General features: G+C 54.4%; 2 protein-coding genes across 3 annotated transcripts; one reads left to right on the forward strand and one right to left on the reverse strand.

Annotated features, from left to right (window-relative positions):
- Nucleotides 1-13: 13 nt before the first annotated feature.
- Nucleotides 14-10,931, reverse strand: LOC142601230 (uncharacterized). Its single transcript, XM_075750022.1, has 9 exons — nt 10,769-10,931; nt 10,624-10,715; nt 10,123-10,334; nt 9,392-9,575; nt 5,847-9,089; nt 4,960-5,130; nt 4,482-4,654; nt 4,189-4,306; nt 14-3,186 (listed from the first exon to the last, which is right to left on the reverse strand). Exons 1-9 carry the CDS (start codon nt 10,929-10,931, stop codon nt 2,956-2,958), a joined length of 4,587 nt encoding a protein of 1,528 aa, XP_075606137.1. The 3' UTR covers nt 14-2,955.
- A 721-nt stretch (nt 10,932-11,652) lies between these two features.
- NAPB (NSF attachment protein beta) lies at nt 11,653-21,216 on the forward strand. 2 transcript variants are annotated; one of them, XM_075749960.1, is made up of 11 exons: nt 11,653-11,729; nt 14,410-14,489; nt 14,784-14,900; nt 15,958-16,004; nt 16,129-16,206; nt 16,961-17,016; nt 17,410-17,494; nt 17,838-17,942; nt 18,197-18,265; nt 18,583-18,633; nt 19,143-21,216. In XM_075749960.1, exons 2-11 carry the CDS (start codon nt 14,441-14,443, stop codon nt 19,245-19,247), a joined length of 762 nt encoding a protein of 253 aa, XP_075606075.1. In that variant the 5' UTR covers nt 11,653-11,729; nt 14,410-14,440; the 3' UTR covers nt 19,248-21,216. The 2 variants fall into 2 exon arrangements, with proteins under 2 accessions (XP_075606075.1, XP_075606074.1); XM_075749959.1 differs by lacking the exon at nt 11,653-11,729 and adding an exon at nt 11,996-12,299.
- The last annotated feature ends 12 nt before the right edge of the window (nt 21,217-21,228 follow it).

A 21,228-nucleotide genomic window follows, 5' to 3' on the forward strand; every position in this document is an offset into this window, starting at 1 on the left:
GGTAGAGGGGTTTTTGACTGAGTCCAAACGGATTTAGCTTGCAGCGTGGTTCTGAGATCGGGCCGCTGCTTGTGAGGGAGTCGTCTTTGTTCTCTTTCACTACAGTTACCAGCATCGCTATGAGAAACGTCGTGCATGTTCTTTAATTTCTGAAGATGTCGCATGCTGAGAGTGCAACTGTCCTCAAAGCCTCTCTTTGTTTTGCCTTTTGGGTTGCTTTTTATATAGAGGAAATGTAGTCATACCTAGCTAGCTACGTTTACAATAAAAAATTGCCGTCTGCTCAATTGCCACCTGGTTCCCGCCCACTTGGAATGTTTCTTTGCATTAAGTCTCTTCCTTGGTGGACCTTTTTCTTTTCCTTTCTGTTTGTTGGCCCGAGTAGTGCTTGCGACTGGGACGGTGTAATGTTTAGCACTGTTTCTGCAGGTTTGGTTTCTTGTGCCTGTGAGACAAACAGTAATCCAGGCAAGAATTGCAGGTGTCTTGCGTTGATGAGCAGAGCGTGGACGAACAGAGGGAAGCTGCTGATTTGACGTGAGCGAAACGTGGCAGAGGGAGACAGCACTGAAGGCGATAATGGTTTCAGTTTTCCTAATTTCCCAGAGTTATAAGTTGGATTGATTTTATGATATTTTGAATTGTGCTCACTCAAAATAATTGAAAACTAGGTAATGGTCATGAAACTTGGTTGTTATTTTGAAGTAATCTATTAGTCCTACATAATTAATTATTACTACTTCATCTGGTGGCGAGTTTGGCTGTTTGAGAACTTCATCAAAAAAACAAGCCAGCAGAACTGGGCAGCAGAGAAAAATGGAAATGGTTTGGAAATAGCACATGGACTGATAAGGGAACAAAGAGGAAAAGTGGCAGTATTGAAGTATTGAAGCCAAATGCATGGTTTCGCTTTTAGATGTGGAAAGTATTTGTCGGATGCGCAGCTCTGAGTTGAGGTTACAACTTCTTGTAGGTGGCGGTGATGTCATCACTGAATGGGATTCTCTGTGTTGTTTTGAAAGTACAGGGAAAATAAGAGCCTAAGGAAAAAACTCTGCTACCGAGAGCAAAACAATGTGCTGGTTGAAGGATCACGGGCGGTTTGCCATCGGTCCCGTTACGGACCCGTTTTGGAGTTGCGGGGTGTGTCCTGGCTGGGAGATGTGGTGCTGGCCCCTAACCTCAGAGATCTGCTGCCGTCTCAGTATCTTTAGTACAATTCTTTATTTCAGCTAGTCCTTGCAGCCTGTTGTCTCCTCGTGTAACTGCCTCCTTCCTTCTTCCCAGATCCAGCTGTGTCCAGCCCACAGGCCTCCTCAGCTACCGTGCAAGGCTGCTGCTCGGCTCTGGGGTCCGCCAGCGCTCGCCGGTTTATCCGCTGCGGATTTCTTCCCCGAATCTCCCCTTGCTCTGTCCTGCTCGTGTTTCCCTTGGATGCTTGCAACTCGTGGCGCTGAGGCTGTGGAGAGTGGTAACAGGAGCAGCCGGTGTTAGTCCTGGATGCTCTGGAAGGCCGTAGCTATGAGGTGAGCGATCATCACCATTGAATGTTGTACTCTGGGTAAAGGAGCGTCCCAGGGCTGAGAGGGATTTGGGGAGAAAAATCTCATTTCTCTGCAGCATCTGCAAAGCCGGAGCAGTGAGGAGATGAAATGCTCCCCACTCCTGCTAGCCCTGGAGATGTGGGAGAGTAAAATGTTTGTGTCTGATCTTGCTTGCTGCACTTCAGAAAGACTGGGCGTTGCTAGATCACCACCCGGTGTCTGCTGCCCATGGTAAAAATACTTGTAGGGAGGTTTCCGGTCTCCCTAGGTAGCCTGTTGTTGTATTTTTGTACCATGATGAAAAGACTCTAACGTGAATCCTTCATATTGCAAGGTAAATCAATTTATTCTTACAAAGTAGGGAATACTTAATTACACTCCTGTATTGCGTTTCAGAAGTCAGTGATCCTATCCCTTAGTGTTCCTTCTCATTCAGTTCTGTCCTCCAGGTTTTGTAGTGTGTGCTGCCCTCTGGTTTTGTATTTTGCGTATGAACTGCACCCTGTGCACTGGCTCTTTGTAGGATGATCTATCTCTGGCCGCCCTTCCTGCGCAGCATTTAGGATTGCTACCCCTAGAGGAAAAGGTGGTGGTTGCAAAGAAGTTTAATAGCGTGCCAAAGGTTGAGGGCCTGAGCAGACTTCCAGCTCTGAGGTGTTCTCGCAATGAGCAATACAATCATTTACCGATCCTTCCCTCCAGCCAAAATTGCTGGTGCTGCTACAAGTGCGTTCCTACATCCTTCTGTTCACATCTTGGGTGCTGAATAACTCAGAACTGGCAGTTATTGAAAGAAATATAATGAAGGTACCTCATTAAATGCTGTCTTTCCTATAGCAATGTAAAGAAAAAAAGCCTGACTATATATGAGCAGGCTCACAGCTGGACGGGGCACACAGTATATCAATAGAAAGAATTGTAGCCCCGCTCGGTGGCCATTGATTCAAGGTTTCAGAGTGATTCCCGTGCCAGATAAGAAAGATCAGTGAGCGGTGTTTTACTGAACAGGAAACCCTCTGTTTTCCCTTTGACTGGGTCTTACAGCTCCTCCCCAGCTCCCGTGTCCTCTGCAGCTTGGTATCACATCTTATTACTCAACTTCAAACGCCATCTGGACAAGAGGCCTCTTAGGAAACACGCTAGCATGTGGCATCAGTTTATTCTTCTCTGTTCAGTCGCCAAAAGGAAGCGGTGTCTCTGCAGGCTGGAATTTGCCACAGGAGGAGCAACCGGCACACAAAAACCTTCTCAGGCCTTGCACTCTCAGTCCTCCTGTGAGAGCAGCTCTAGCAGAAGAGACGCAAGGACTGCAGCACGGGCTGCATTCTTTCTGCTGAGGCCGGTTAGCGATGCAGTCCCCCTCCTGTTTTTGCAGAAGTCCCTTCCCGTTTTTACGGGTGGCTGTCCATAATCATATGTCCTTTAATAGGTGTTGGGGGGTTTTCTTGCTCTGAGGTGATTGTACTTGCACCATAGCCGTCAGGCTGGGCTCGGCCCTTGCCCGAGTCTTGCGGAGGCCTAATTCATCCCTGTCTGAGTTTAAGGATTCCGTGGCTCTATGCCACGACAAGTTTTTTCTCCACTGCATGCAGAAAGCAGCTACTTCTTCTTCTTCAGAGTCAGGCGGGGGCTGTTGCAAACCCTAATTGGAGGAGACAAAGTATTTGTGTGCTTTAATACATTGTTGTACGTGAACTAGTTTAAAATATCTTTTAACAGTATAAAAGTCTGAATGTATCCATGCGTGTGGCCAATGTGGCATCTGCATCCGTTAATGCTTTAAAAATACTTAATGCTTGGAAGTGCTTAAAAACCTGCTTGCAGAGAGACAAAAGGAATACAATACAGTTAATTTATTGATAAGCAGGGAAATTTCCATAGGGAAAAAGCTAGGTCATAACGGACTTTGTAGTCTAGACAATCGAGATACAAAAATGGCTAGTTACTTCGGGCTGGCACCAGCAAAGTAGAAAATGGACATCTATAGTGTGTTTTAACAGTGTGGGCAATTAACCACGGGATGAGCTTTCCACAGTTGTGGCTGATTCTCCATCCAATAGGATTCTAATCAAAACTGTGTCTTTCAAAAAGATGTGCTGAGCAAAAGTTGTAGGTTATAGAGGAGGCTAAGGCACACGATGAAGAGCTGCATCAGTGGAGAGTGGTTATATTTGCACTTGTTTCCTGAGTGCTCTCAGATAAAGTCTGCTCTCACAAACTATTTACAGTTGGATCCATCAGCCACCGTTGGCAGCTGCAAGGGAAGCTCTTGGGAGTTTTGATCAAAGCTCATCTTGAGATGAGATAAAAGCTAAGACTGACACGGACTGTTTCCAAATAAAGGCTTCCAACGAGATGCTGCTGCTCTCGTATCCAAGAATGAAATGGGAAATGGACCAGCTAAAGATGACTTCAGAGTTGGTAGCAGTGACAGAGCGGATTCAATGGCTGGAAAGATGCGTAGCAAGCTTTGGAAACAAGACAGAAAGGCATAAAATAAGATGACGACAGTGGGAATGTTTACTCCCAGCTGGAGCTGACAGAAGTCCCTCAGCAGCTGGCTCCCACCTCCCGTAACCAGACGCGACTGTAGGAGCTCCCCGCAGCGCGGACTCACCTTTAGACGCCGTCAGCGTTAACTTACTTTGACACATGCTGCCTCGGCTGCCTTCAGAACATGCAAAACTGCTTGAATGAGGTTCTGCGTGTTGCTCACGAGCAGCTCGGAAGAGGACTTGCTCTCTGCAGTGACTGCTTTTACCCTTAAAAGACATTTTAAAGGATTTTACTACAAGAGCGTCAGACAGCGTGCCTCCCCTGTGTGGCCAGAACTCTACCAGTCACTCCAAGAGCAGATCCAACAAGGACGTCCGGACCCCCTTTGAGAAGGGGACCACCAGCCTTGGGGAGAGATTGTCCCTCACGCCGGCAGCTCACCTGGCCACGATGCCGAGCTGGCTGCTGATGGTGTGGGTCTGCTCTGCAGCGCACAGCAGCTCTGCGGAGCATCTCTTGTCGAGACAGTGCTTCGCAACGATGCGGCCAAATTTAACAAGCACCTGCCCGTCAGAAGCAATTTGCCTCGCGCAGGCGACAAGCTGGTCCTTGCTCTAAAACAAAATAGAAAGAAAGGTGTTTGGGGAGAGGAGGAGAAAAAAAGACCGCTTTTCCTGAAAGATGGGAGGGTCCAGGGAGCCCAGATACATTCTGAAACAAGGAAAGGAGTGGACGCCAAGTTCACATCTCATCAGGAGAAAGTAATTTCAGGTGCTTGGCATAAATATAGCTGGTGCCACTCTTACAAGAGCGGGGCAGTGCAGGGGTTCCAGCAGGCACTGGGTGGCCCTGCCACTGGCTTTGACCGTGCTCTTGAGGAAAAAATGTGACGGGGTGGAGGGGGAGAAATGCTCTGTACCATGATGGGGCCCTTCTTCCTGAGGAACTGAGTCATGTGAAGCATCCTCGTTGCCATGTCCTTGGTGACCTGGGACATCTTGCAGGAGCTGCCTGGCCATGTGTCACTGTTCTCTCCCTCCTGCTTCACAGGGCTGCTGGCGAGGAAGATGCTGGGAGGACCATTCTGGCGCTGTCGAGACAATAACCGAACAGACTGGAAGTCTGGAACGTGCAGACGCACCGATGCTGAGAAGTCTCCGCCTGTGTGTTTCTGAAGCAGTTTTTGGTGAGTAAGGGAGATGGGAGAGCTGCCCGCCACCTTCCTGGGTCTGCTCTGCCTTCCCAGCCAGCCCTTCTCTCCCCTGCCCTCGCCCACAGCGGGACTATCAAATCCAAATGCCCCATGCCATCACCTCCTGGAGCTCTTCCCAAATGGGTGGTAGCTGTCAGGGAGCTGGCAGCGCCCGCAGTTGAGAAGTACAATTAAGTGCTCTGAACCACTCTGCTGAGTGATCTGGATCATTTACTGAAGCGTTTGCTGGCTCCTGACAGCCAGTTGCTGGGAGCTGTTGGTACTCCCAAAGGGTGCTGGTGTGGGGACGTGAGGAGCTGAGCAGAGGCCGGTGGTGTCTCAGGGGAGGGAGAGCACTACAGCTCTCCCTGCTCTTCAGGCCTGGCGTTTACGGGATGGGTTTGTTTATGCAAAGTCAGATCAGGCATCCAGAACTCTGCTGAACGGGGCAGCCAGCAACCTCATCTAACTTTGAGGGTGGCCAGGGGGGTTGGACTGTTGACCTCCAGAGCTCCCTGCCAACGTCGCTCATCTTAATGCTCTGTGGTGCGAGTAACGGGACCGACTGACGGCCCTGACAGTAAGTGTTTGCCGGGGGGAAAAAACCACTGTACCTTTTCACCTGCCTCCCTGGCAGCTCCGCGTGCTCGTCCACTCCTGCTTGGGCAAGTTTCTGCTGACTTGGCGTGGCTCAGGGCGTCGAGCTCTCGGGCTGGGAAGAGCTTGGCTGTGCTGCTGCGTTGTCTTGGAGAGCGCTCGTCCCCTGTGTTCTGCAGGTGTTGTCTGATGAGCTGCAGAATGTGTTCGCTGATGCCCCGGACAGCCTGAAGCCGTGTGACGAGGTAGTGTGCCGTTGCTGACCAGTACCAGACAATACTGTCTAGGTGGAGATGTCCTTTGTCCCGGTGGCTCTGGAAGAGCTGGCCAGCGCTGCCCACTGCATCAGACGTGAGGACCAGGAGGTGGTCTGCCACGGAGAGCAGGTTCTCCTGCGATTGCGGTTGAGCGCTGGCCTCCAGAAGGTCTTGGAGGGTGGTTTTGACCCACTGAACGTTAGCCACAAGCCGACTGGCCTTCTCTTCAAAGGCCTCTCTGCTCCTCTCCCTCTCTTCTGGAGAGAGAGGGGACAGGGCTGGTCCGAGGACATCTCGGATGACCTGCAGGTGTTCGGCATTGACCTTCTCCAGGTGGAGCAATAATGCCTTGGCCCTGAGGGCCAAGTCTCTCTGCAGGAGCTCAAAGCGAATGTACAAGCTGGCAGCAGACAGTGGGGAGACCGAGAGGGTGTTGGAGGCATCCAGCAGTGCTTCCATTAGCACCTTTAGCTCTTCCCTGAGCGCGAGGATTTCACTGCGACCACGCTCTTTGGGGCAGGACAAGGAGGAGAGCCGGGCGGCCTCCTGCAGCCTCAGGGAGTTCTCGGACACAGCAGCCAAGAGGCTCTGCGAGCAAAGCTTGTTCTTCACGGCGCTCCGCAGCTCCCTCAGGAACAGGACATCCCTGCCTATGAACTGGTCCACAGCGCCCAGCAGGACGTGCATGCCGACAGCCCACTGGATGCAGTGCAGCTCCAGGCTGGCCTCTCCTGCCCTGCAGGAGCCCTCGAAGGACGCTGCTTTCTCAAGTAACGCTTTGGTGTTCATCTGAGCACGTGAATACTTGGCTCGGACTTGTAGAAAGCTCTCCCAGACATCGGAGGAAGCGGGATTTCCCTTACTACAGGCAATGTCTCCTGCTAACCGAACTGCTCCTGCTAAACCCAATATGGTCTCGTCCAAAGCCTGTTTGCCTCTCAGAAAGTCAGCAGACAAGATAAAGCCGAATACTTGCTGAGACAGACTATACCAAGAGCCCGCCACGGCTGCCAGGCACTCTTTGGTCTCCCGGATCCTTTCGGAGAGTGAGAGCGCCGTTTGGAGAAGTCTGCCTGGACGACAAGGCTGCCGTGGGGCTGTTTCCCTGGCCAGGCTGATTACACGTGCTGTCATTAATAAAATCTTCTGGTGCTGCCCCAGCGTCTCTGTCTGGGGAGAGTCGGCAACCAGCAGCGCTTCCTTCGCCGCATCGATACAGCCGTTGGAGAGTTCAAGCAAGGCAGAGCAAGCAGCATTGATAGCTGCCGTATCACGGGCTCTTGTTGCTGTGAGGAGAGCCGTAATGACAGGGTGCGTGTCTCCTTTCCCTGGAACAACACCCGGGTGTAAGTTACCTGCTTGTGGAGATGGACGACCTAAGATGTCTTCTTGCAGCACAGCCTCATCAGTGACGGTTGATAGCCCAGCATGTGACGGGCTGAGTTCAAACGTCTTTGTGACATCGATGCTTCGCACTCGTGCCCGGAGAGGACTGAGGATATCTGGGTGGTTGGACCCATCCAGCCCGTCTTGGACGCGGCAAGCTGTATCCATCAGGCAGCTGGCTGCCTTTAAGAAGACATCCCTCGTCTGGAGGCAGGACAGTCTCTCCTGACAAAGGGCTGTGACCGCTTTCAGCTCAAGGCTGGAGTTGGCCAGTTGCTCAACCCAAACCAGCAAGCCATTCCTGAAAATGGGGTCTGTGGCTCTGTCCACGTACCTGGTGATAGCTTCAACCACCCACCGAGCCCAGCTGGTGAGGCGAGTTGCGTGCCAAGAGAGCCCCTCGGCCTCCTGCCTCTCCAGGGCCTCTTCACACCATTCCTTGTGCTTGGCCATTTCCTGGACGGACAGCTTAAGGAATTCATGTGTGCTGACTGTCTCCTCAAAACACCACAAGAGGCTTTCTGTTGTTCTGGCCCACATGTGGTACAAGGACCGCAGCTGCTCGGCGGCGCTCGTCTGGGCTGTATTTCTGCTCATTTCTGTGAGCAGTGGAGGGAGACTGGCAAGGAGTCTCTTCACATACTCTACCCACTCCTGGATTTCTCTAGCGGTTTGGGTTTTGGTGCACCTGGCCAGAACAAAGTCTGCCACTCTGAGCACCTGCTGGGCGTGTGCGAAGAAGGTGGCAGTGAGGGGCTGAAGCTTCTTTAAAAATCCTCCTTGTCCTGCTGGAAAACACCCTGTACTGGCAAGGCTAAGGGCATCTTCAACTAAGCGCCTCAGGGGCTCCTTATCCTCAAAGAAGGTGTCGAGGATTTGGCACAGGGTAGCTGTGAGCACTGCCTGGTCGACACTCTCCACCTCCTCTCTCATGATGTGACATTCCTCTTGCAGGCTGCTTTCTCTCCAGCTTTGCCCTGGCCGTCCCTCCCGCTGGCTTACGTGGCCACAGATGCTCTTCCTCAGCCGTAGCAGATCCCGGCAATGTTTTACCAGGTCCACCTTCAGATCTGGCCTGGAGGAGTCTGCTAGAAGCATGCAGTAGAAAATGATGGCTTCCACATGAGTGCTGAACTTGCTGTCAGAGAGGTGTGCCGGGTCTGGGTGAGAGAGGAGTGCCAGCAGCCTGCTCACGTGCTGGGAGAAGATCCCGCTTCTGTCCTGTGGCTCCTTGCTGCCTGTGTTGTCACCGAGCAGGGAAGCGAGTTCTTTGATGGTCCTCTCCGTCAGCTGGAAAGCATGCTCTTTGGAGAGGTTGACTTGCCGGTCCCAGGAGCGTTTAAGTTCGCTGTGCTTGGCCACGTGGAGCAAAGGAACGCACTTGTGAAGGAGCTGCAGAGTTTGGGCCAAGCTCTTCTGTCGAGGACAGTCTTGGAGTTCCTCGAGGCGCTTTGCTGTCAGATTGCTCAGCAGAAGCAAAGCCTCGGAAAAGGCCCGGAAAGCAGCCAGCAGCCCTGGCATGTTCCCTGCATCCCGCAGCATGCTCAGGCACTCCAAAAGCCAGCTGGCAGCCTGAATTATCCTCCTCGCCCCAGCAGCCTCTTCGATCTGAAGGATCTAACCAGAAAAAAAACGGCAGAAGAACTGGTCAGAGTGGCTAAGGCTCAAGAATCCCTGCTCACTGTTCCTCCCCCTGTGCATCTGAGGTGACACCCCGGCCCTTGCAGGGAAGCGAAGACGTGTGTTTGGCCCAGCAGACCCGCCCCAGTGAGCACGTGGTGAAGAAACCACTGTTGTCTCAGCTAGAGCTTCCCCCAGGCCCCGTCCCGTGTCCTGGTGGGGGGCGGCTCTCATCCCTCCTGCAGCTGCACCCTTACCCACCGCTGTGTCCCGGCCGCGCTCTCCCCCTCCTCCGTTACCTTCGCTGTCTCTGCTAAGACCCTCTTTGCTGCCGCAGCCAGCTCCTCCCTGTGGCTGGGGTTGTCCGGCTGTACCTGGAGCTTGCGGGCTGCCAGCAGCACACACCTCCCTGCCAGGACGAGGGACTCGGCTGCGGGACGTGTCTCCTCCTCCACCACCTCATCGCTGGACTCCTCAGCCAGCCTGGAACAGAAGCCGCTGGGCTCAGCCCTTCACCGTCCTGTGAGTGCCAGCCTCGGTGGGGAGCACGCGCCAGTCTCAGGCTTTACCACAGCAATTAGCTGTGTCAGACCTTAACTGGGCTTGAAGTGATTTAAGTTGTATGTGCAAACTGTTTCAGACCCTTTTCCAGTGGCTGCAGTTCACTTTCAGGTAGGGTGCCTACAGTCCACCTGGCTCCGGTTCAAGCAGCAAAATAACCCAGTGGGCAGCGCCCGGATCGGTGGGTTTGGGCTCCCGTTTGCTGAAGCATTCAGTGCCTTCACTGAAGCATTCGGTCACTTGTCCGAATTTTAAGATGTGCTTAGCTTAAACATAGCCCTGCTTTCTCCCCTTTTGCCTTTTTCCTTCCTACTCCCATTCCCTGCCACGTTCCCCATCCCACCTCTCCAGCGGGGTGCAGGCAGGGAGCAGCAGGCAGGAGAGGCAGGCTCCCCGGCAGTTCCTTTGCCGTTCCTTCCTCCTCCTCCTCAGCCCCCAGATTTGCCCGGGAGCCACCCAGCAAACTTACCTTCTTGCAACAGAAGCAAGTTCTTCTGTGGCTTTGGCTAATATTTCTGCGTTCTTCCCTAGATCAGGAAAGGTCTGACACATCCCATCCTCCTGTTCCTGGGCGAGGATTAGATGGCAGAGCTGCGTGGCCATGGGGCAGAGGATCCTTCGGATGGCTTTGTTTTCTGTCAGGAGCCCGAGGTCGTAGAGGTGAAAAGGCTCCATTGCGTCCTGCCCAGAAAGGGGAAACGAAACCCGGGATTATTTGGGATCCTTTGCGATCCGTAGCTGTTATCAGATAGCAGCTGCTGGCTTTGGAGACGCTGCTGGGTGTTCACTTTCTCCCAGCAACCTGCATTTATTTCCCCCAGCGGTGGGCTTTCGCCCCGGCTTGCCCGGTGTGGAGCCCGGCTCTGGGCGCTGGCGTTGCTCAGCTCCAAGGCCCAGCCGTGCCTGCGGGCTGCCCCGTATTTCCATCGGTCCCCGAGCCCAGCGACAGCAGAGCCGGGGGTTTCCTTACCGGGGCGCAGACGGCCCTGGGGACGGGGGGTGGCGGGCTCTTCCCGGCGCTGACACCGTGCCACCACGGGCCTGTGCCGGTGCCAGCAGCTCCTGGGCAGCGGTAGGAACCCGGGGCCGCGGGGGATTAACTACACCTTGATTACCATAACTCATGGCCCTGCTGCCGGCGTGGGGAAAGGGCTGGGCGCTGCCCCGCCGCCGGGGGATCGCTGGAGGGTCCGCGGGGCGCCGGGCCGAGGGGGCGGCCGCCGGGATGCGCCAGCGTCGCCATGGAAACCGCAGTCGGTCGCGGGGTGGTGACGACATCGCGGGGCGCCCGGCCGCGGGGCACGCCGGGATCTGTAGTCCGGCGTTGGGTGCGGGAGGGCCGGGGCCGCCGCCTCAGCCCTGGGCCGCGGCCTCGGGCTTGAACGGCCCGGGCCTGGGCCGCTAACCTGCCTCCTCTGGGGGCCGCTGGCCGTGCGGCGCGGGCCTGGCCCCGTAACCCTCACGCTGGGCGAGCGGATGCGCTCCCTGCCTCCCGCCGCCGTCCTGCCTTGGTCCGTAGGGGCTGTGTGTGGGGACGCGCCACCAGCGCCCTAAAAACCCGAGGGAATGAGGGGCTGCGCGAGGAGCAAAGGCGTCTGGAGGGGTCCCTCCTCACGCCAGGCCTGCCCGAGGGCCAGGCTCCCGCTTGGGCCTTTGCTAAGGAGCGTCCCGTCCCTCGAGGGCCTCGGCCGTTTGGCCTGTAGTGAGGAGCGAGGCAGGGAGACAACAGAGCGGCTTCTGCCTTCCCCCATTGCCCCGCGCGTTCGGTCCCCGTGAGCGAGCAGCGAGGCAGGGTGACAACAGAGCGGCTTCTGCCTTCCCCCATTGCCCCGTGTGTTCGGTCCCCGTGAGCTCTGTGAGCCCTGTGCTGAATTGTGCGGCCGAATTAGGAGGGACTCATTGGTGTGCTCGGGTAATTGGGGCGTGGGACACAAACGCAGGGGAGAGAGAAAATGGGGACGTTTGCTGCCGATTCTCCTGACTACTTCTGTGTCCTTTCCCTTAATGCAGAATATCCACCGGAAACAACGGCCCTTCTCCCGGGAGCCCACGCTTCGGCTCTGTGTTAAAGTTGAGGTAATTCCCTGGAAACTCAGAGAGTAATGCAGATAAAAGCAGAATCAGAGCTGGGGGGGGGGGGGGGGAAAGACCTTCAGGCTGGGATAAATTCCCCTTTTCTTCTTTGCCCGCCTTGTTGTGAGGGTGCAAAGGCCGATGGACTCCAGCTGTGCGCGCAGCTGTTTCTAGTTGCCGCTGCAGCCCGGGACCACGGCTCACCGCAGGTGGCTGCTGCCCCAGAGCGGTGAGGGGGAACGGCCGGGTACCCCCACCCTGCCTCCCCTTTGGGCCGGGGGGTGGGTGGGAGTGTGCGTAGCGTGCGGCGGGAATCGTGCAAGGGGCACCGCGCATCCCGCACCGTGCATCCCGCACCAGGGATGCGCGCACGCCCTGCCCCCGTGCACGCGCCCGCCGCCGCCGCCCTCCCCGTGCACGCGCCTGCCGGTGCAGCGGAGGAGGAGGAAGGAGGAGGAGGAGGAGGCCCGCCGCGATGGACAGCACGGGCAAGGAGCGGGAGGCCGTGCAGCTGATGGCGGAGGCCGAGAAGCGGGTGAAGGGCTCCCACTCCTTCCTGCGGGGGCTTTTCGGGTGAGCGCTGCGGCGGAATTGCTCGGGGATGCCCGGATTGTAAAGTGGGGGGGGGGGGGATTGCAAGGGGGGTGCACCAAGGGAGGGGGTGCGCAGGGAGCTGGTGCCTGCAGGGGGGCAGCTCTAGGTGCTGGGCCCCCCCCGCAGCGTGGGTGAGGGTCTCCCTTAGCCTCTGCCGTGTTAGGGCATGGCGGGGGGCAATACAGCCCCCCATAGCATAGCAGGGGGGAGCCCGGCTGGTGCTGCTCCAGCAGCCCCCCCTTCCCGTGCTGTGCCCCCCCGGGTGCTCCTGCAGCTCTCCATGGGCACAGCAGTGTGACGAGCCCGCTCGGCCTCTGCAGCTTGGGGCGCCTGCCTCTGCCCCCCCCCTCCGTGTTCATCCTGCCGTGGGGGACTGTCCCCAGGTCCGGCTCCACAGCGGCTGCGCTTGCTCATTCCAGCTTTATCCCGGTGGGGACTCGCCGCTGGTAATCCTCTCAGGGCCGCGGCGTCACCGGGGTTCACCCTGGCGAGGGCTGGCCTTTCCTGTTATCCCGGGGAGCATCACCAAGGGCTCTGCTCGGGCTGCTGCGGATGGTGCCGGGGCTCAAAGCCCCCCATCCTCCTTGGGGCTTTTTGCAGCTCGGGGGGGGGCGGGGTTTGGCCCAGGCTGGGGGATTTACAGATGATTTTCCACGCAGCAGAGCTGTGGTCCCCTCACGGCACCAAGACCCTCTGGAGGGATGGGGTTGCCGGGGGGAGCGACACCCCCAAAAAATGGCCAAGCTTCCTTTTTACTGGGTCTTTTTGTTCAACAGTAGATATTCCTGGGGGTGCGAGAGCTGCGCCCGGAAGGGTTTGGAAAAACTAGCAGTTTTGGCCACCTCAATCTTGGCTTTTTTTAATTTTATTTTTAAGAAAAGAGCATTTATGGAATGATATTCCCATAGAGGCCTCGATGTTTCTAAACAACAGCCTGGAAAAATCTAGTGCCCGCAGCCCGAAAGGCAGAAGTTTTAAAAATAAATTCATCCTGAGCCTCCAGCAGATTAATCGGGCAGGGCGTGTTCCAGGGGCGTAATCCGGGCGGCAAATTGCCGAAAATCCTTGGAGCAAACCGGCGGAGATTTCGAGAGACAAATTTCTCATTTTCTTGGGCTAAAAATAGATGCAAAAAAAAAATGCTTTTAAAATGGAAGAAAAGGTGGTGGGTGACTTTGCTCTCAGCATCCTCTTGATGGAAGGGGGTGGCCAGGCTGCAGAGTGCCCGGCCAAAAGTGTTATCGACGCTTTTTCCTGAAGAGGTCCATTAGCTTGCACAAGTGCTTTTCTTTTTTCTTTTCTTTTTTTTGAGACTAAAAGGCTGAAAACCGCCTGGTTTTGGATGCCTCGCAGGGTGTAGCATTACCTCACGCCGTCACCTTTGGCTTTAGTTCACGCAAAAGGCGGCTTTCAAGGGCAAGACAGAGCAGTCCAAAAAACCTGCCTGTACTTCGAAATGAAACGTGGTCGGCTGCCAGAAGCAGAAGGGGAAAAAAAAATAAAATGGCAGTAATAAATGTTGTCACCTCCCGTGCTCCGGCCCTTCCCGGGGTCAGGAGGACTCCGTGCTAGAGGGCAGTGCCGAGCTTGCAGGAGTAAGTCCATGAAGAAATTTGTGTTTAATTAACAAAAATATTTAACATCTGGTTTGGGGAGCCGAGCTATGCTGCCAAACCCCATCAGCTAGACTTGTGCGGAGTTGTTCTCTGGCTCGCGTTCCCTACCTGAAGACACAGAGGTGAAAACCCACCGGTGTGCCGGGGCTTGGTCTGATGAGGTTTATGTGTTGGGACCCGGGGAGCGCGTGGCTGTGCTGGTTACGCAAGCAGCAAGTTGCCTACCGTCTCTTAGTTTTTGATTTGCTTTATGTTCTCTAAATGATGCAGGAGTTTGTCGAGTACCAAAGTTTGCTTTCTTGCAGGCGTTTTGGCTGAGCGTCTGTGGTCTGATTAAGGTCATCAGCGCCGTCACAGCTCGGGGGGGGGCGCGTCGCTGAGCACGCGGGGCTACGGCATCCCAAACCCTGTTTCAGCTCTCGGCCCCCATTTCGTTCTGGCGTGGCATCAGGGGCGCTCTCGCTGCGTTTCAGGGGCAACACCAGGGTGGAGGAAGCCTGTGAGATGTACACCAGGGCTGCCAACATGTTCAAGATCGCTAAAAACTGGAGCGGTGAGTAGAGCCCCCGCCGTTGCGGGGGATGCTGCGTAGAGGGGGGCTGACACTGATGTGACCCGCGAGTGCCCGAGCATCTTCCTGCGAATTATCGCAGTGGAGTTTTACATCCCAGCCTGTTTCCCTGGGGACGGTCAGTAGGTGACCAGTGCCCAGCCACAAACAATTTGGGGATGTTGCATCTCTCGACCTCTCTGGGTCCTGGGAAGCGATGGCGCCGCTGTTTTGTGTCGATCCCGCTCATTACCGGGCCAGAGGGGTACATGGCGTCGGTGTGTGTTTCTCTCCCAGCTGCAGGAAACGCGTTTTGTCAGGCGGCCAAGCTGCACATGCAGCTGCAGAGCAAACACGACTCGGCCACCAGCTTCGTGGACGCCGGGAACGCCTACAAAAAAGCAGACCCGCAAGGTAAGGGGAGCCAAACCCGGGACTCTATTGCAGAGCTGCTTAGCGGCAGAGGAGGTGCTCTGCCGAGGCTTTCGGTAGTCATCAGCTCCGCGGGGCTGTGGATCCCCGCTGCGGGCTACTCGAAAGCCGTAACGCCTCCTGCACTTCCGCTTCTCCAAAGCAGTCCTTCAGGTGACGCAAGCTAGTCGGCATTGTCTCGGTCTGCCGCGTGGACCGGCACGTGCCGGGGTGTCGTCTCCTCAAGGCGATCCCTGGCGCTTTGGCTGTACCAGAGCCTTTGCTGAGCTTTGGCAGGCTGCAGTGCGTTGGCTCAGGTCTGCACCGCACCGGGGTCCCTGTCCCCTTCCCAGGGGATTCCCCGGGGCGGAGGAGAGGTGGGAGGAAAACGGACCGACCCTTGATGGGATGAGGATAAAGGATCTGAATTCTTTAAATCTGGTCGTAAAGAGCAGGGTTGTGGTTTTCTGGAAGGCCTCTGGTTCCCCTCACCCTCGCTGAGTGGTTGGAAACAACCCACCCGACCCACCAGTATTACCGTGCGCTTTCCTGTGCCGGGGGCTGAAGAAACCAACTCGGGGCTGATGCTACTGTTTTGTAACTAAACCCCCCCCAATTTCCTAGAAAATGGCAGCCCCTGCATGTTTATGAGATCAGCATTTTGAGTTTTGCTCCATTTGAAGATGCAGCCTGACAAACCTGGGGTACAAGTCATTTGTATTTTGCCCATCCTAATTTTTGACTGTTTGAGTTTTTCCATGGGCAAACCGGCAGGCTGTCGGTGAGACGGGGACAGCTGCGGTGGGTGAACCAGGATTAGATCTGCAGATGCAAAAATGCAGGGGATGCTACGTCTGTAGGTGTTAGGGGTTGAAAATACTGCATCTGTCCTCCCAGCCACACACACGTGTGCGAGTAGGTATTTATTTAAGAAGCTGGCGTGTGGTCTGATGACGAGCGACATTACCGAGATCTGGTTTTTGAAGGGGGGGAGGTCTTGGGCCGGGAAGTCTGACGTGCTGGCTGACACTGTTGTTTTTCCTGAACACTCATGCTGCAGAGGCCATCAACTGCTTAAATGCAGCTATCGATATCTACACCGACATGGTAAGAAGCTGCACTGGCAGCTCGTGGACGGACGCGCTCGTGAGAGATGCGGCTCGGTAAACGCCGTGCGTGCTGGGCGGAGGGGGAAGCTCCCGTCTCACGCGCAACCTTCTGCCTTCTCTAGGGGCGATTCACCATCGCTGCCAAGCACCACATCACCATCGCTGAGATCTACGAGGCCGAGCTGGTAGACATTGAAAAGGTAAGGACGGCGCTGGCGCGGCTCTGCCGGTGCTGCGGTGGTGGCGGTGGCTGCGTTTCCTTCCCCGGCCAGAGCAGCGCCGAGTTCCACAGGGACGATAAAACCCGTCTCCCACCTGGCACCAGGCTGCTTATGTAGCTGCAACTCACCCGTAACTTGAAATTTGTGTTAACGGGGCGAGCGATGATTTTTCCCAGCACGGGTCTCTCACGGGGAAATCCTGACCCTTTTGCGCACCCCTCTGCTGAGCAACAGCACGGCAGGGCTGGCCGAGACCCCCAGGTGAGAAACTTTCTCAACACAAGCGACGGTTCATGTCTGAAAAGCACGTCGGGAAGGACGTGGGGCGGTTTTATAGCTATTTTCTGACACGCCCGAAGGAAGCTGCTGTTACTTGCGGTTCCCAGTTCAGCACCGACCCTCCCTCGTTCCCAGGGCCGAGGTCCCTGAGCGGGAATGCCGCAGCAGCTGCGATTGTATGCGTTTGTAGTCGCTACCTCAAGAGCGCTGTCACCGTACTAACCCTGCTCTGGAGTTTGGGGCACTTCACAAGTGCACGGTCAAATTCCCGAGGGCAGCCTCGCGTTTTGAGCGTGCGGGGGATGCGTGGCAGCGCCTCGCTCCACCAGAATCCCCGCGGCGTGCCGCGCCGCCGCTCCCTCTGCGCAGAACGGAAAAGCTTTTGTGAATGCGGTTGTCTGACTGAAAATTGTACTTCAGAGGTGGCATTCAAGCGCGCTGTTTCTGTCCCCAGGCGATCGCGCACTACGAGCAGGCTGCGGACTATTACAAAGGAGAGGAGTCTAACAGGCAAGTGGTCCTTGTAAAAGACTCGTGACGGGGATTTGTCCTAGCCGGCCCCCGCGCTCGCACGCCTTGCCTGCCAGCCTCGTCTAAAACAGCCTCTGGTGGGACGCCAGGTCCAACTTCGATGCCTGTTTAAGGGTCTCATCCTGCACGTGGGGGTGCAGAGAAAGCAGGGAGGGCTCGAACAGTGTCCAGCACGGGTCTGTGCTGAGCTGAAGGTCTTTGTGCCTTTCCGTGTGTTTTAATTGTGGCTGTTAAAAAGAAAATTCCCCTCATTTACAGCTTTTGGGTCTCACTGTTACATACGCCAGGCGGTGCTTGGAGGTACGAGGGTAGGGATTTATTTTTTGTCCCCCAGGACACAATTACTTACTTTAATGCTGTAATTGACTGCAGCTCAGCCAACAAGTGTCTGCTGAAGGTGGCTGCCTACGCCGCGCAGCTGGAGCAGTACCAGAAGGCGATAGAAATCTATGAGCAGGTGAGGGTGTGTGCGTTGTCGGGGCAGAAATTTCTTGGAAATGAAAAGCGGGTCAGCGTGGTGGTCTCACAAAGAGAAGCTCCTGTTCTCACTTATTCCGGGGCTGATTATGCCTTTAGGAGACGTGCTTTGCTCCTTTGCTTTTAAGAGTTGTTTAAACTTAGCAAAGGCTCTTTTTTCCCTGAATTCTACTGTTTCTAGAGAAGGCAGGGAGAAGGAAATCTATATCCCCCCCCCCATATTTTCTGTTTGCAGACAGCTGTGTGGCGCTGTCCTGTTTTTAATTCAGTTCTTAATGAAGCAGTTTTCCTTCCCAGCTCTAATAATATCTTTTTGTGCCTAGGTGGGAACAAACACCATGGATAATCCTTTGCTCAAGTATAGCGCGAAAGAGTATTTCTTCAAAGCCGCTCTGTGCCACTTCATCGTGGATGAGCTGAACGCAAAGGTCAGTGGGCTCAGGGCGGTCGTCCCAAACGTCCTGCATCCCTCTCCATCGACCTTTGCTGGCTGAGAGCCGCTCTTGCGGGCACGGGGATTTGCGTGGCTCTTGCACAGACTGAAGCTGGAAGGGCCAAATTGGATTTACCATGAATATTTCCCAAGCTCTCTGTGTGGTTTTAGGACCAGAAGGCAAACGCTGAAATAAAAAGCAAGTAGTTTAGTGCGAAACGAGGGTAAGGGTTGTCTTCTCTCTTTCAGCTTGCACTTGAGAAATACGAAGAAATGTTCCCAGCGTTCACAGATTCACGGGAGTGCAAGCTATTGAAAGTGAGTAAAGCCAGTACTAAGATACAGGTCAGGCCTGGAAACACATGCTGCCCTTTACTTCGTGCTTTTTCACCTTGCCAGAGATGTGGTCGTTTATTTGAACGGTCGAGAGGTCATCAGACTCGCTTGGCACTCATTGGGTTCGTACCAGACTTGTGGAAGCAGCTGCAGCAGAAAGATGATTGTTCTCGCTAACTTAAAAAAACCAAAACCCAAAAACCTAAACTAACTATTTTTGTGTTCGTGGCGGGTGGCAGGAACACACACTAACAAGAGTGTTTCCTAATTTTTTTAAATGTATTTCCTAATTTTTCCAGAAACTGCTGGAAGCCCACGAGGAGCAAAACTGCGAGGCATACACTGAGGCAGTAAGTAGTCACAAATTGGCTAAGGTGCGCTTGCGGATGGTGGGTTGTTCCTTTTTTTAACCTTTTTTTTGGGGTGTGCATGCTGTTAAATGTTGGGCAACTGGTGCCTGAGAGCTCAGAGTGCCGCAACCGAGTCCGGCAGGGAAAACACGGGGCAGCTCAGTGCTGAGCCAGCCCGCAGGACCGATGGATGTGGGCAGAACCACTTCCAGCCTCCGCTCGGGCAAGTCCCAAAGTTACCGCGTTAAAATAACTAGTTTTTCCCTGAGAGTTAAGTAAAGATCCTGCCCAGTTTTGCTTCAGCCCCTTTTGGTGTTCTGCAGTGGCTTAAAGTGCTCTGTGTGGGTTTGGGTAGACAGAAATATTTATTTTTTTCTCTGGGAAGACTAGAAGTTTTAAAAGACTGTACTTCCAGAGCTGCAGAATGCTGCTTCTGCAGCAGTCTCGTTTGCTTTCTAATATTTTAAACAGGTTTGTGTTTTGTTTGGTTTTGGTTTTTTTTCTAATAGGTTAAAGAATTTGACTCGATATCACGGTTGGACCAGTGGCTCACAACCATGCTGCTGCGCATCAAGAAGTCAATCCAAGGAGAAGGGGACGGGGACCTGAAGTGAATCGTGCGTGGTGTTTGTGGCATGCAGCCTAAGTAACCTGGTCTCGCGTTACAGCCAAGGACCACTGTGGGACACGTGATAAAATATCTCGCTTCATTTTGTCGCTTACAAATCCAATGACTTGTGTGTTTCTTTAGTATCCTGCTCTTTGTCGTGACGCCGCGGGTAGCTGGGGAGCGATGCTCTGGGTAGCGCCGGCAGATCTTTCGGAGGTGAAAGCAGCGCTTACAGGCAGAAATCCTTTCTCGGTGGTGTACGCGGTGAGCCCGCAGCCTGCGCTTCCCGCTGTTCTGTCCCAAGGCTCAGTACCGCTGCCTCCAGCATGTAAATATTTTGTCCGTGCCAGCACAGTGCAAGTAATTGGTTCTGATCTGTTGCCGTATCGGTTCTGTCTTGAAACCAGCCTGTTGGATGCACATGGGTTTTTAAATGATTGAGCTTTTTTTAATGGTGCTAGTGAAAGGCTTTGCGCCCCTCACATAGCGTGTGTGTGTGCATACGTCCTATACAGATGCGTGCAGGTGTAAATACAGCGCAGTGACCTAGTGCTGAAGGCGTTGCACGTTGGGGACAGGACTGCTTCGATTGGGGTCAGCCCTCCGGCCAGTCGCCGCGAGTAGATCTAGTTAATGGTGTATTTTGTATTGCAGATCTAAATATAAGATGTAAGGTTCTTCTATATTTTCTCGGATCTATTTTTCCACTTGCTTTAGTTCGTGGTGTGTCCCGTCCCTCCCGACCCGAGTAATAATCTATTTTTCTAACTTTTCATTTACACGAAGCCTTGCTGCGTCCGTACCGCAGGTCTGGTGCGCGCCGGGCCGTACCGTACCGTTAGTTTCTGACCTCTCTGCTGATGGCGAAGCTGCCGCCTCCCGGGGATGCCACGTTACGCAGAAACCTTGGCTTAGTTCTCCGGTTGAAAAGGCTTTAGTTGTGTTTAAAAATTCCTGCAGCCATTTTAGAAACGCGTGTGCCCGGGGCTTTTCTGTGCAATGCTTTGTTTAGGGCCGCTAAGCTCCCTGTTATTTCACGTGTCTGTGTGTGTGTTAAGGAGGACGTGGGAGGCTGTGCAGTTTGCCACTCGCTGTTTCCCTCTAACAAACTGATTTTCAGCTGTACTGCTGAGGCGTAAAGAATGAAGAATTAATTAATTAATCGCTTGCTTTGGCTTCTGCCCATTGTTTCTCTTGCTGCAGTGATGGTCAGCTTTTAATCCAGAGAGTCGTTGGAGTCGAACCCCGTTTGGCTAACCCGAGGGGTTAGCTCTGTTCAAGGGGTACTTTAGTACAAACCAAAAACCGCTCCCGGTACCCGCCAAATTAGGGGTTGTTTTTGTTGTTTTCCTGATCTCACCCGTCCCTTATTTTCTGTAGCCTATTCTGAGCAAAAGGCCCTCTGCGCTGTGCAGGACGGGCAAGGCGGGTGCATGGAGACAGCCTGGGCGCCGCTCCCCCCCAGCAGCTCCAGGTTCTTCGCTCCCCGGCTCTGTCCGCAGCCAAGCCCTCCCTGTGAGCCCGCCCTGCGGAACCGTTCCTGTGGAATTTACCCGTTTCCTTAGCGAGCCAAGCCCCGCCGCACCGAGGGCTTTGTCTCGACCTTCGGTGAGGGGACGCGCCGGCTGCGAGGTTTGCTTTTCCCAGCGTCACGCGGAGCCCGGGCGAGTATTTTGTGCCGGTTTTTGTTCACTTTTCCAGTTGTCAGCGTTACGCACAGTTGCGATAAGGTGCAGATGGAGCAGAGGACCGTACCCGTGGGGTTGTGTGGTCTGTTACTGTGCTCTGGAGTAATAGCATTAAAATACAAATTGTTAGTTGTGTGTGAGTAGGCTACAGCATGTCCTCCAGTGTATCAGTGGTAAATTGTGAGTTTTAAAGTGACAATCCGCCACTCTGCTGTATTCCCCCCCCACCCCAGTACACAACTCTGTACTCTGAAAACTTATTAATGAAATGGCCTTAGCAAAGAATATAATGTTTTG

The sequence above is a fragment of the Balearica regulorum genome, chromosome 3 (assembly GCF_011004875.1).
Source record: "Balearica regulorum gibbericeps isolate bBalReg1 chromosome 3, bBalReg1.pri, whole genome shotgun sequence".
NCBI classification, from domain to species: Eukaryota; Metazoa; Chordata; class Aves; order Gruiformes; family Gruidae; genus Balearica; species Balearica regulorum.

Bases quoted from the DNA above. Each gene is read 5' to 3' on its own strand.
- NAPB (XM_075749959.1), top strand. From the start codon at position 12,202: ATGGACAGCACGGGCAAGGAGCGGGAGGCCGTGCAGCTGATGGCGGAG. The intron at 16,207-16,960 runs GTAAGGACGGCG...TTCTGTCCCCAG, and splicing joins AGCTGGTAGACATTGAAAAG to GCGATCGCGCACTACGAGCA. The intron at 17,495-17,837 runs GTGAGGGTGTGT...TTTTGTGCCTAG, and splicing joins CGATAGAAATCTATGAGCAG to GTGGGAACAAACACCATGGA.
- LOC142601230 (XM_075750022.1), bottom strand. From the start codon at position 10,931: ATGTCGTCACCACCCCGCGACCGACTGCGGTTTCCATGGCGACGCTGG. The intron at 10,335-10,623 runs GTAAGGAAACCC...CTTTCTGGGCAG, and splicing joins CCAGGGCCGTCTGCGCCCCG to GACGCAATGGAGCCTTTTCA. The intron at 4,655-4,959 runs GTACAGAGCATT...ATTTTGTTTTAG, and splicing joins GGAAGAAGGGCCCCATCATG to AGCAAGGACCAGCTTGTCGC.